The 14197-nt window shown below is 21.8% G+C and overlaps 1 protein-coding gene across 1 annotated transcript; it reads left to right on the top strand.

The window, feature by feature from the left end:
• Positions 1-2557: 2557 nt before the first annotated feature.
• Positions 2558-13847, top strand: LOC122856770 (calpain-C). The gene is made up of 15 exons (XM_044158594.1): positions 2558-2980; positions 6471-6614; positions 7089-7158; positions 8429-8711; positions 11202-11508; positions 11584-11753; positions 11832-12004; positions 12072-12166; positions 12237-12469; positions 12556-12725; positions 12811-12869; positions 12972-13119; positions 13246-13362; positions 13447-13505; positions 13585-13847. Exons 1-15 carry the CDS (start codon positions 2972-2974, stop codon positions 13609-13611), a joined length of 2064 nt encoding a protein of 687 aa, XP_044014529.1. The 5' UTR covers positions 2558-2971; the 3' UTR covers positions 13612-13847.
• The last annotated feature ends 350 nt before the right edge of the window (positions 13848-14197 follow it).

Genomic DNA, 14197 nt, shown 5'->3' with positions numbered 1-14197 from the left:
ATGAAAAACAAAAAAAAAAAAAAAAAGCTCAGATTTATTGATAATTTTAAAGCTATTGTTAATTAATTATTTTTTTTTTTTTCGAATTTCTATGAAGGCAGGTTAATTAGTAAATTATTATTTTGATTTTTCAATGGAAAAATTTAATTAGTTTCATGTGAATTGTATAGGTCTGAGCTTGCGAAATGAAAAATTAAAAAAAATTCATTTTTGATTGATTGATTGACTAAATGTCAGTACTACTCATCGTTTTAAAAATTTTTTTTTTTCAATTGAAACTATTGTATAATTAAACTGGCCTTTTACTCTTGCAAACGAAAAAAAATATATAATTAAATTAGAGGAAGTATAAAAAAGGAAAAACTAATTTAAATGCACACAGTTTTAAAAAATGAAAAATTAATAGAAGGGCCATTTGTCGGCAAATTTTTGTACCTGCAATATATAGATACAATTTATTTATCTACCCGTATTTAAACTAAATAAAAAAATCAATAAAATGGAAAACAATATATTGTAGAGAGAAAAGCAATATCTGGACAGTTGAAAAATTTACCAATAAAAAAGTATAAAAAATAAATATATTGAAAGATTGATAAAATAAATTATACATGAATAAATAAATAATAAATGTGAATAAAAATTAAAGAAAAAAAAAAAAAAATGGTGCAGGTCACTGAGAAAATTTAAATAAACAATCTTGGAAATTTTAAATAATTTTAAATTATTGATGGAATAATATGAATGCGTAAGATAATCATAAAATTATTTCAATGTTTGAAATAATTTAATGTATACTTGCTGAAAAATATAAAAACGAATCTACTAGAAAGACCTGTGACAAACCCATAATTGAAAAAATAATTGAAAAAAATATTCTAGTTTTTGTGTGACTTTAAAATTTTAAGACTACGAAATTAAGTGTCCTTAAAATTTAAGCGATTAATTAATTACAAATTATAAGTGTATACAAGAAAAAAAATAAAAGAAAAAAAAAAAAAATTACGACGATTACGACGTTTGGCTGTTCGAGTCACAAAATAATGGATATAAAAAATTTGAAAAATTATTTCGACAATCAGTGACAATCAATTTACTCAAAAAAAATTAAAATATATTTATCATTAAGATAAAGAATATATTTATTAATTAATTTTGATTAAAATTATTAAAATACAGTGACTCGATTACCAAACGAATTTAAGTAATCATTGTTTTGTCTTCTAAATTAAATTTAAAAAAAAAAAAAACACAAATGAAAAATTAATTAAAATTGTATGTATTTAGCATGAGACAATCGATAATTAATGTGAACCCGCCCAAATCACTTAAATAATTAAATAAAATGATGGAAAAACACACATAATTGTGAGAGAAAAATTATAGAAATTTAATAAAATTTCTAGAGGGAAAAAATAAATCGAAATGTGCAATATGAGTGCCAATATTTGAGAGAATTGTAATAAGGAAAAAGGATATTTTAAAATATAAAGAAAAAAAAAAATTAAAACCCCGTGTTAGGTCTAATTTAAATAGATAAAAACAAAAAAAAATAAAATAAATAATAATAATTTTATTATGTGTATAGCGATATTTATCTTTGAGAAAAAAATCTTTTCATCAACATTTTATTGTTCTATCTAATCAAATTAAAATTCAAAAAGCTCATTAATTAAATTTGAAAAAAAAGCTAATAATTATTACGTAGTATATATAAATAAATTTTATTAATTTACGTGATTTTAGAAATGAAAAAAATAAAATTGAAACGTAATGAAAAAAATTACTATTGTCGAAAAAAAAAAAACATGTAGCAACAATGGCACTCAATAATTATTTTCAATCACAAATATATTTTTTGCATAATTATTGCAGATAATTAATAATTTTGACCAGAAAAATAAATATATATTTAACATTAATCTATTTTAAAGTAAAAAAAAAATGAAACAAACAAATGTACCACAAATTTAAATCATGTCAAATTATTTTAAAATAATAAAAAATAAAAAAAATATACAGATTCCCTTGATTGTGTAGTGAAGCAACACACAAGAGTGTTAGATTTACAATGCAGTTGATGTATGATATCAAAAATAAATGTGGGAAATGATAGAAAAAAAAAAAAAATAATAAAAATAGAAAATAAAAAAATGGCTAAATTAATTTTTTAATTTTTTAAATTACTATTTTAATTTTTTAAATTACTACTTTAATTTTCAATTTTATATTTTTTTTTAAATAACGAAAATTTGAATAATTGAGCTTTTAACAAACCACTATTATTATTTAAATTTTAATTATATTTTAATAACAATTTTTTTCATTTTAAAACCTTTTTTTTTTCATTTAAAAAAATTTTTTTTTTTAATAAGAAATGTATATTTTGTAATTTTCATTTGATTTTTACTAATGATTTTACATTGGTTGAGTTTTAAATTGGCCCTTTACTTTAACAACAAGTTTTTTAAAAAAAAAATATATATATTTTTTATTTGGTGGGGATATCATGAAAGAAAGGAAGGAGTGAAGCTGAAGAATCAGTAATTCCCTCCTCAGTACTCGATTGTAGACTCGCCAATCAAGTCACTGTTTAAAGTCTTTGTTTAAAAAAAAAAATACAAATTATTATTCAACTAATAAAACGTCATAATTAAAATACATAAAGTAAATTATATTTTACTATTGCCAAGTGTCTGGATATAACATCTCAATATGATAATACTTAAAAAGTGATTACTCGTGAAACAAAATTATTACTGTGAAATATTATATTTAAATATTAAATCGAAAACTGTGTTATATCAGTGTTAATAATTTTTTACAAGTGAAGATTGATACAAATTATCAAAGTGGGTTATTTTACAATATTTGGGTCCATTGGGCCCAAAAATAAATAAAGGATTTAACAATCGAAATTTTCATTTTCGAAAAAAATTAAAAATATAATAAATTTATAATTGTTTTTAAAATGGTAAACGTAAGTATTTTGAAATAATTTTTTTTTATTATTAAAATAAATATTATTCGTTCAAATTTAACATTTATTTAATGTTTTTTTTTTATATTTATTTGATGATAGAAAAATAGATTTTAAGAAAATCAGAAAGTAGAAAATTAAGGTATGTTTATTGGTAGATATTCTTCTTGTAACTAATCCAGAAAGGTTTTCACCATACAGTCGAGGTCGAAACTTTCGTGTCACGCTTCGTCGAAACCTGCATATTTTTATTTAAATATTTCATTTTTTTTATTATTATTATTATTTTATTATTCTCTCTTTTTTTTACAACACTCGTGATGTAGTTTAGGGTCATCAACATTACTCCTGAATTTATAGAAAAATAATTAAACAAAAAAAAAATTATTAATAAGGTTTTAAAGAGGATTAGAATTTTCTTTACATTATTATATTGTAGAATTAAAATATTATGTCAAAATAAATTGATTAATATTTATTTTATTTATTGTTTATTCTATAAATGGAATAAATATTATATTTAAATTATTTAAACCCACATTTCGATGATTTTAATTCGCGAAGGCGATCATTGTTGTATAATGAATTATGATAATTATTGTGGGCGACCTTTGAACATCAATATTTAATTTTAAATATTATTTTGTAATAATATAAGATTTTATTTTATTTATTTTTCATATTTTTCCAATACAAGGCTTTTCAATATATCATTTTTTTTTTTTTTTTAAAAAAATTCTACATCGTTTTGTTTAATTTTTATTTTTATAATTTTATATACAAGTTGTTCGCCCACTTGATAATGTCATCGTTCAAGTAATCATGTTGTAATCTCATTGTTATGAAAAAATAAAATGAACATGTATTTATTTAGTGTATATTTAAATTATTTATTCATAAATTTATTTGATAACTTTTGAGTTTGATATTTTTTTTTTTTACATACTTTGTTTAAATATTTCTTTTATTTATAATGAATTAAAAAAAATTAAAATTAATCTGATTGACTTGGAGAATAAGAAAGAGTTAAATCGGAGTCCAAAGTCAAGTTGATCATCTTGTAAAACCGGGTCTCTTCAGGTCGACCTCGAAACACACAAAATACGTGACGACTACTTGCTCTTCCTCACTTGATATAAAAACTACATTTCAAAAAATTTAAAAAAAAAAAATACATATAAAATAAAAACACCATCAACGAGATATGAAACTCCTTCAAGTATTTTTATTTTATATATTTTATAACCCAAATTTTAAACATTAAATTATTATTACACGAAAAATTGAAAAAAAAAAATTTTTTATTTTTAGAAAGCTTGATTTTATTTTAACACAAAATATAATCGATTAATAATTTTTAAATCTCAATTTAAAATATTAAACATTAATTTAAAATCAAAAAAAAAAAAATTGATTTATTTAAATCACAATTTTAAATAATATTTCGAATATTTTTTTTTTAGTTGAAAAATTTTTTATTAATTATTAAATACAGTTAAATATTAATTACTTTTTAAGTGCAAAATTAAAATGATAATATTTAGATTAATGTTTATTGACATAAATCAAAAGTGAAATTATAAAAAAAAAAAAAAATAGGTCATTTTGATGATTGGTATTAATTTTAATCGAAGGAAGTTTGGATTTGTTTCGAATAATAGTTGCTTGACACGCAATTTCGATAATAGATAAAATCCTTGAATGGCAAATAAAGTGATAGTTAACTCAATGAAGTTTACAAATATCGACAATATTTATAATTAATTATTAATTTATATTATTCTACAAATTGAAAATAACAAAAAAAAAAAATACCCTTTTTTTTCATTCGAAATTAATTATATACCTTTTTCTAACTAATAAACAAATGATTATAATTATAAATTTTTTTGAAAATAAATTTCTATAATTTACCTGTAAATATTTAATTTAAAAAAATTATAATTATTATAAAAACAACATGACGAAAGGGAGGAAGTCTTTTTAAATAATAATTCTCCTTGAAATACCAGGTCTAGGTGCGGTTGTCATAATTAACCATTGTTTATTTCATCATTGAACCCTAAAAAAAAAAATTAAAAAATATAAATGCATCGATGCAATTTTGCTTCTCATTTATCTACTCATAATTATTATTTATTTTTATTATTTAATTATATTATTCATAATTTTTGTTCTATTTTATTTTTATAGTTTAAATTTTTTTCCTTCACGTAATAAATTTTAAAAAAAATGAATAATTATATATTTATATGAAAAAATAAATAAACCAAGAGAAAGTGTTATAAATTTTTTAATATTATTCATATATTTTGAAAGGTAAATTTTCATTTTATTTATATATTATTATTTCGCATCGTCATTCACTCGTTACGGACAAACAGTAGCGAAAATAAAAATACTCAGTTGATGATGATATAAATTTTTCATTGAGATGCATCATTAAATTCTTTAAACATTTTTATTTATAAAAAGAGAGGAAATATTATTTATCATTATGTGTTTATACTTTGATATATATAAACATTTTTCAATGTAATATTTTCATTTTTTATTAAACAAAATGAAATACATTGAAAATACAAAAAATCGAAAAAAATCATTGAACCCATCATTTAGAATTAAAATTATAATAACGAAAAAAAAAAAAATGTATATCCGTTATAAAACATACGTATATGCTTGATGATTCTAACGGGAAAAACTGTGGGATTTCTCCCACTTTTTTTTTGTATATATTTTATTATGTCGGCCCGGTGCACTACGACCTGTTCTTCATTTAAATTAAATTATTCAACTCTTAATTCTCCAGGGAAAATATATTTTTTTTCCATTCAAAATTGACTCTTTGTCTTTGCAAATGTACATATGCAATTGAGATTTTAATCAACATACATGCCCAAGCATAAAGAAAACAAAAGAAAATGATAAAAATAAATTAAATAATTTGTTATACAATATTTTATTTGATAATAATTTTATGTTTTATTTAAAAATATAAATGTCAAATATTAAGGAAGTTGTTTAAATGTAAAATGAGGGTGTAAACCTTGTTTTCTAATAAATAGATAAAATTCACCCGCATAATGAAAATTTAAACCGCACAAGATCATTTTTATCGAGGTCAACCACAAAAATGTTTAACGTGGGATTATAAAATATTTATAAATGCACTAAAAATGCAACTGAAAAAAATAATATTTTTTGCGTAATAAAAAAATTAATTCATTAATAATAAATGAGCCAATGTATTGCAACTAATTAGGCAAACAATGTGTGATTAAATCATCCTCCTCATTAATTTTTAATTAAAAAAAAAAAAAAAAAAACAATCATTAATTTATATTCAAAATATTTTACATAATTTATTGATCTTTTTTTAATCTTTTTCAAATGTAATTTTAATCATTTTTAAAAATTGACTGTTATAATTTTTTAAAGATTGCTTTAAACTATTTTAATTAATGACTATTATTATTATTTATTTCAGGACGTAATGAGTGAGTACGAACGAATAAAACGTTCGTGCTTAAAACGTGGTGAATTGTGGGAAGATCCAGAATTTCCGGCAACACAAGCATCAGTTTTTTATCATCAAACACCACCCTTTCAATTTCAATGGAAACGACCAAAAGTGAGCATTAAAATTCATTATTATTCTATTCAATATAAAATTCAACAAAGAAAATTATTTTCATTCAAAAACAGGTATATATTCAATTTTTTAAATAGAAAATAAAAATAAAAAACAATAGGTTCAGTAATGTGGACTTGATTTTATCATGTTAAATGCTAAAAATATAATAAAAACATGCAAAAAAAGAATGTGTAGATTTTTTTTTCATATACGGGAATGTTGAAATATTGGTAGGAGAAGAAAAAAAAAAATTTTTTTTATTCAAATGCCGGAAGTATGTTATACTGAATAGGTAACGTACAAACGTATTCAGGAAGTCGACAATGCTTTTGTCATACTAAATTAATAATTAAAATTCTCATAAACAATATCATTCAATTGTTTATTAAATTAAAATAATAAAATTAATTTATATTAGACGTATCAATGTTTATCAATTTATAATTTAAATTATTTTTTCGTTTTTTTCAGGAACTTTGTAATCGACCTATTTTTGTCAGCGACACACCAACACAATTTGATGTAATACCTGGAAAAATGGGTAATTTAATAATACAAATAAAATATTAATCATCATTAATAATTAATTTTTATAAATATAAATTTTTAATACAAAAATGATTAATTGTAAAATTGATATCTAGATTTTCATATTATGAAAATTGAATAAAACTTCCTACTTTCTATATTGCATTATGACACTCTTATTATATTTATATTATGGTTAATAATATCAAAAATAAAATACATCGTTTGCCATAATTAAATACTCGTTTATTCCAAGTATTAAAAATTAAAAAAAATAATTTATTTATTAATTTTTATTGTGACAGAATACATGCCCCCCAGTGAAAGTGTAGAAAAAAAATTATTAATAATAATTGAATGAGAAAAAAAAATGTATAGAAATGCTAATAAATAAAAAAAAAAAAAGGGAAAATATATTTATAAATCTTCTATAAATGCAAACACATATGAGTTGTATTTTATTTTTAAATTCACATATTGGTTTCGCTTGGTTAACAGCAAAACTCACTGACCAAATCGTAATTATATTAATTTAATAAATCTATGATATTTATTTTTTTCAATTCAATAAATAGCAAATAATAAAAAATCGAAATCTTGTACAATACGATAGATATTTTTCAATTTAAAAAAAAAAAAACAATAGTAGCCTGCAGATGTATAAATATGTCATGGAAATTACAAAATATCAAATCGAAAAAAATTATCGAAACGAAATACTCAATTGATTGATTATAGATTTTTTTTAATTGACAATATTTCCCACAATATTTTGAATTTAAACTATTATTTTTTAAACTAGTTTATTCAATTTTTTTTTGTTTATTATTAATATTATTATTTATACGTTGATCAACGATGTGAATAAAAATATAATGTGACTCGATGTCTTGCTTAACTTGTTCATAATACCTTGTTAAAAAAAAAAAAAATTTAGTGAAAGTGTTTTATTTCCGAGTCACCACAAGTCTACGTTGTTTATTAGTTCAAAAAGATATATTGAGATAACATTGATTATCATAATTATTTAATATACTTTTGATTAAATATTATGAAAAAAAAAAAGTCAATTTATTTTTAATATTAAATCATACTTGATATTTATTATAAAAAAAAGTATTTAAATTTTTTTTTTTTCATTTAGAATTAATTATTTTTATAGTTGTTTTTAGTTTGTATGAATAAATTATAATTATTAATTTGTATTTATATATAAATAGATTTTTTTTTAAATATACTTTTAGTTTGTTCTTTTTTTGTAATTGTTTTGATGTTTTTTTCAGGTGATAAATGGCTTGTATCTTGTTTGGGTGTACTTCATTTGAGCAAAGGATTATTTTATCGTGTTGTACCAGCTGATCAGGGTTTTGGATCAACTGGTGAATCATCTGAAATACCAACAAATGATTATACTGGTGTATTTCGTTTTCGTCTTTGGTGGTGTGGCTCATGGGTCGAGGTACTTGTTGACGATCGTCTTCCTGCTGTTCATGGCAGACTTGCATTTGTACAAAGTCGTCATAGTGATCAATTTTGGCCTGCTCTACTTGAAAAAGCATATGCAAAGTTAGTCATTCAATTTAAAATTCTAATAATTATATCACAAATCATAAATTTAATTTTTTTACAAATTGCCTTGTTCTTTTTTCCATTGACAAATTAAATAAAATAGATAATAATTTATAAAATTTATATTCTAATTATTATTTTAAAAATATATTTATGCATTTTTCTTTTACACTTATGCATTATTTATTTGAATACATAAATTTATTTTATTAAATAGTTAAACAACAAATTTTGTTACTCTTATAATAAAACAGGCTAAGATAGTCTGAAGAAAGAGATTCCTCGAGGTTCGTGAACATGAAAAAGAGAAAATAAAATATAAACATCATGAAAAATAGGATAATACGTATAAAACAGCCTTGGAATTGTAAAAAGTTTAACTCTTACAGTATCCCACCAGTTTCTCCTTCTATAAAAAAAATAATAACTTTTTTTTTTTTTTACATTATTCCCTCTCTCAGCCAAGGGCCCACTAAGACCCACTAAGACCCCGTCTATTCCTCGTTCACCAATCACAACTCTTTACCACTGGGTACTTTTTTTTTTTTTTCAAATAATTTTTATAAGTTTTTCCAACTAATATCATTCAACAAAAATTTATAATATTTAACTTTTCAAAATCAAGCTTTATTTTTCCATAAAAATAATACTAAATAAAAAAAAAATAAACAATCTATAAATAATAATATAAATCGAAAAAATATATTTAAAAATAAATCTATGAATTATTTAAATAAAATACATAAAACATTTATAAAAAAAGAAAAAAAATTGATGATCAACAATAAAAAGATGTTGAACTGGTTTTTTTTTTTTTTCATTTATTTATTTATTTAATAAATTTTTTTTTATTATTATTATTTTTTTGCTATAACCCCACGGCATTTCTGCAACTTGTCCTTCCGCCTCGACCGGTCTTTCGCGTGCTTTTATCGTCCTGAGAAGAGTCCAACGATCCCCAATCAACTTTGTCGTTTTTTTATCATTTTTTTTTTCATACATTTTGTAAATAACTTTGAATTTACTGGTATTACAGTGTTTATTATACTTGCTAAATATAAATTACTTCCGACAATAATAATAGTATTATTTATTATCACAAAGAATAGAAAAAAAAAAAAATTGTTAAATAATTTTTATTTACTTTTTTAAATGGTTTATTTTGATAAATTTATTTATTTTTTTATTGACCTTGGTAATGATAAAGCAATTATCCAATTTATTTATTTACAAATAGAAAGTTGATGGTAATCTGTATATTCCAACAGATGTAATTTAAAAATTTCTTTACTAAATTTTTTTTTTTTTCCTCAGAGAGTCATTAAAAAAGATACAAATGTAAATTTTAAATTTGTATTATATTGATATTTAAAAATAATATAGATGTATATATTTGAGGCAATATATTTATGATTTCTAAAGATAATAAAAAAAAAAATAATTCAAGTTTCACACGCTCATCTTTAAGTATAATCAAATGAAAGTTCCTCATCGATGACACAGAATCCTTGTTTAAAACTAGTTAAAGAAAATTAAATGAAAAAAATAAAATAATAGATCCGGCCAGTTTCCTAAAGTGTTGCTGTTTTTATTATTATTTTTAATTTGTGTTTACTTAAGTCTCATAGAAAGCCAATTCTTTCAGCTTCTTGACTTGATCATCAGCTCATTCAGCGCGTGTATGTAATGCAATGCTTACACGTATGACCACCAAGATTTCCATTAGAGAAAACACTTCAATTTATTTCTTCGAGCGTCACGTTCACGCTATGAAGTTTTTTTTTTTTTTTTCATTTTTCTTCATGCGAAAAAAGCTAAAGAAACGTTAAAAAAAAAAATAAAAACTCAACAGAGAAAGAAATAAATAAAAAAAAAATTATTTCAAACAGACAATTCAGCTTTCACCAGGATTGCTGAGTCAAATTGACTCCTCCCAACTTATTTTGACTCAATTTTTTTTCTTTCAAATATTCACTGAGTTATTTAAAAAAAAAAAATAATTTCTCTATGCTTGGATAATTATTCTTATTGATTTTTTGATTTATTTGTTTTTAAAATTATCAATGAGTTAAATAAATTTTTCAAAAATATAATTAATTTTTTTTAAAACTAATTTTTTAATTTCGAAATTTAAAAAATTTACAAATGGTGTTGAAAAAATATATAAATCAAAAATACAATCAACGGATATTGGTCAACTTGTGAAGTGCAAAAAAATAAATAAATAAATAAATAATTTATTCAGTACACGTTTTATACTTGCATTTAAAATTTGCATATATTTATTTGTACAGAGATTTTACTTTCACTGATGTCATTTTGTGATGACCATGGTTAAAACAATTTTTTTATTCTTTAAATCGAAAGTAATGTAATTTCTCAATTGAACTTGGCTTAAAAAAAAAAAAAATAATTCCTAAAAAGACAATTTACATTGAAATTTTTTATCTATTAAATAATATAAAATGAAATATTTTTTATTTCCAGATTGCATGGATCATATGAGGCATTAAAATACGGTACATTGCTTGATGGTTTGTCTGACTTGACAGGTGGTATAACCGAGAGTATTGCAATACGTCAAGATCCAACAGCTTGTGGTAGAGCTCTGACAAAATTACTTGACATGACCTCACTCATTACCTGTACTGTCAACAACAATAATAACAATAATAATAATAATAACACACATCAACAACAACAACAGCAACAACAACAAATACGTTCAACAACTGAAAAATTAGCAAATGGTATTCAAATGGGAATAAATTATCGTCTCTATGCAATTGAAAGGGTGAGACTTGGAAAAAAAAAAAAATTAGAAAACAATATATAAATTTAATATTAATTTAATAATTTTTATAAACAGGTGGAAACATTCAGTGGTGAGGCTGTACAGTTGGTTAAATTGAGAAATCCATTGGGACCAGGTGGTGAATATATTGGAGCATGGGCAAGAGGTAGTCTTGAATGGGATGAAGTACCAGTTATCGAAAGAGACAGATTAGCTGTTAGAAATATGGCAGAAGGAGAATTTTGGTAAAATTAATATTTCATTTATGTTTTTATGTATTTATTTGATTTTAATTATGTAAATTATTTTGTTTTTTTATTTAGGATATCATACTCGGATTTTATAAAAACATTTACACATTTAGAAGTTGTTCATCTTGATGCTGAGACTTCGAGAGATGAGCCTTCATTACACAGTAAACATACATGGCAAATGAAATTGTATCAGGGCAGTTGGAGACGAGGTGTTACTGCTGGTGGATGTAGAAATAATCAAGGTATTAAATTAATTTATTTTACTATTTCTATCTTTTTAAATAACTTTTTTTTTATTTTTTATTTTAGATACTTTTCATATTAATCCACAGCTTCACTTGATACTGAGTGATATGGAAGAAATAATTGTGTCTTTAAATCAGCACTCAATAATGGAACCAAAAGTAATTATTAAATTTATTTTAATTGAAATTGAAATATATAATTTTATGATTTTTTGTTATTTTTATTAAGGTCATTGGATTTACAGCATATACATTGCCAAAAAATAATACTGAAACAATTGATCGTCAATTTTTTAAGAAAAATAAATCACTTGTTAATTCACAATATACAAATAGTCGACAAGTAAGTCATAGATGTTTATTAGAACAAGGTGGTTATCTTTTAATTCCAACGACATTTGAACCTGGGCAAGAAACAAATTTTACACTTCGTGTTTACAGTAGTAAACCTCTTAAATTAAAGTAATTAAAAATTTTCATAGTTACTATAAATTATATCATTGATAAATCATGTAAATTATTATTTTATATATTTTTTTGTTTTATAGATTATTGGATACACCACCAACGTTAGTTAAATCTGCAATAATAAAAGCACCAGCATTAGAAGGAAAAGGTTTTTCTCAATATGAAGCTGTTTTTCTTCAACTTGCTGATGAACATAAGACAGTTAATGCATTTGAACTTCAAGAATTACTTGAAGCTTGTCTTCCAAATGGTTATTAAAAAATTTAACTTGAATAATTTATCATTTATCATTAAATAATATAAATTATTTAATTTTATTTTTAATTATTTTTTAGATTATATTAAAAGCTGTGCTTCTATGGAAGCTTGTCGTCAAGTAGTTCTCACAATGGATGTATCCTTTTTTTAAATAATTATTTCGAATTTAAAAAACAAAAATGTTATAGTATTTTAGTGTTATTTTTCTTGACTTGACTTGATGTTATTTGATAAATAGAGTTCTGGTAATGGGAGGCTTGAGTTTAATGACTTCAAGGATCTCATGTGCAGCCTCAAGTACTGGCAAGCAGCCTTTAAAAATCATACAAAAGAAAGGACTGGTATTCTCAAGGCTGAAAGATTACGCGATGCTTTACTTGAAGTTGGTAAGATGATTGTAATTTTATTTTAGCAATGGCTTTGTTAAATTTTATTACCCAAAATACAGACCACATTTTATCATATTTATAAGGACTTTTTTTTATTTTTAAAATTACTTTTTCTTGTTTTAGGTTTTCAGCTGAATACAGAAGTTTTGGCTGTTTTAATATTGAGATACATGAGAAAAGATGGTACACTTAGATTTGGTGATTTTGTCTCTGCAATATTACATCTTAGTGATGCTTTTGGTAATTTTATAACAAAAATTTATTAAAAAATAATTTACGTAATTTAAATCAAGCTTTGATGGTTTTTATATTTTTTTTTTTCAGCTATTTTTGAGGGCAAGGATCCACTGCAAAATGGTAGCATAAAATTAACATTGTCAGAGGTTAATAATTTATTAATAAATATAAATTTAATATTGAGCTATTGACAATTTATAAAATAATGTTTTAATTTTTTTTCAGTGGCTACGATCAGCTTTGATGTGTTGATTTATATTCATCTATAAATTGTAAATAGTTTTTAATTATTATCAAAAAGAAATATCTATAAAAAAAATTATGAAAGCCATATTGAATAATCAACAATCTTTTCTTTATCTTTTATTGTATAATTTAAAAGTGATTGTTTTTCTTTTTTTTTCTTTCAACTTGTTGATTAATTTTTTATTTCTATCATTAATTTTTAAATTATTGTAAAAAGTATAATAAAGTTTAATAAAGTATAATATTTTTGTTTACAATTTAATATTTGTATTGTTATTTAATTTTAAATATAATTTTTTAATTATTACTTTTGTCAGTAGAAATTTTTAATTCATTTAATAGAAACTATTGTTTATTTTATTAAATGAATTAAATGGTTTGTTCAAACAGATAATTTTTAATAATAAAAAAAAATTAAATTATTTATTGTTTAAATTTTTTACACTTCCATGATGGTTTTTCTTCTAATCCAATCGAAACATTACTCCGCCCATTATCGAAAACAGCGGAAAAATTTAAAATCCATAAATTAATATTTTTCTTTTTTACCATTTTGAAAATAAATTACAATTAATTTATTTGATTAAAAAGA

This window comes from Aphidius gifuensis, linkage group LG5 (assembly GCF_014905175.1).
Source record: "Aphidius gifuensis isolate YNYX2018 linkage group LG5, ASM1490517v1, whole genome shotgun sequence".
NCBI lineage: Eukaryota > Metazoa > Arthropoda > Insecta > Hymenoptera > Braconidae > Aphidius > Aphidius gifuensis.
This window is presented reverse-complemented; position numbering and strand designations above follow the sequence as displayed.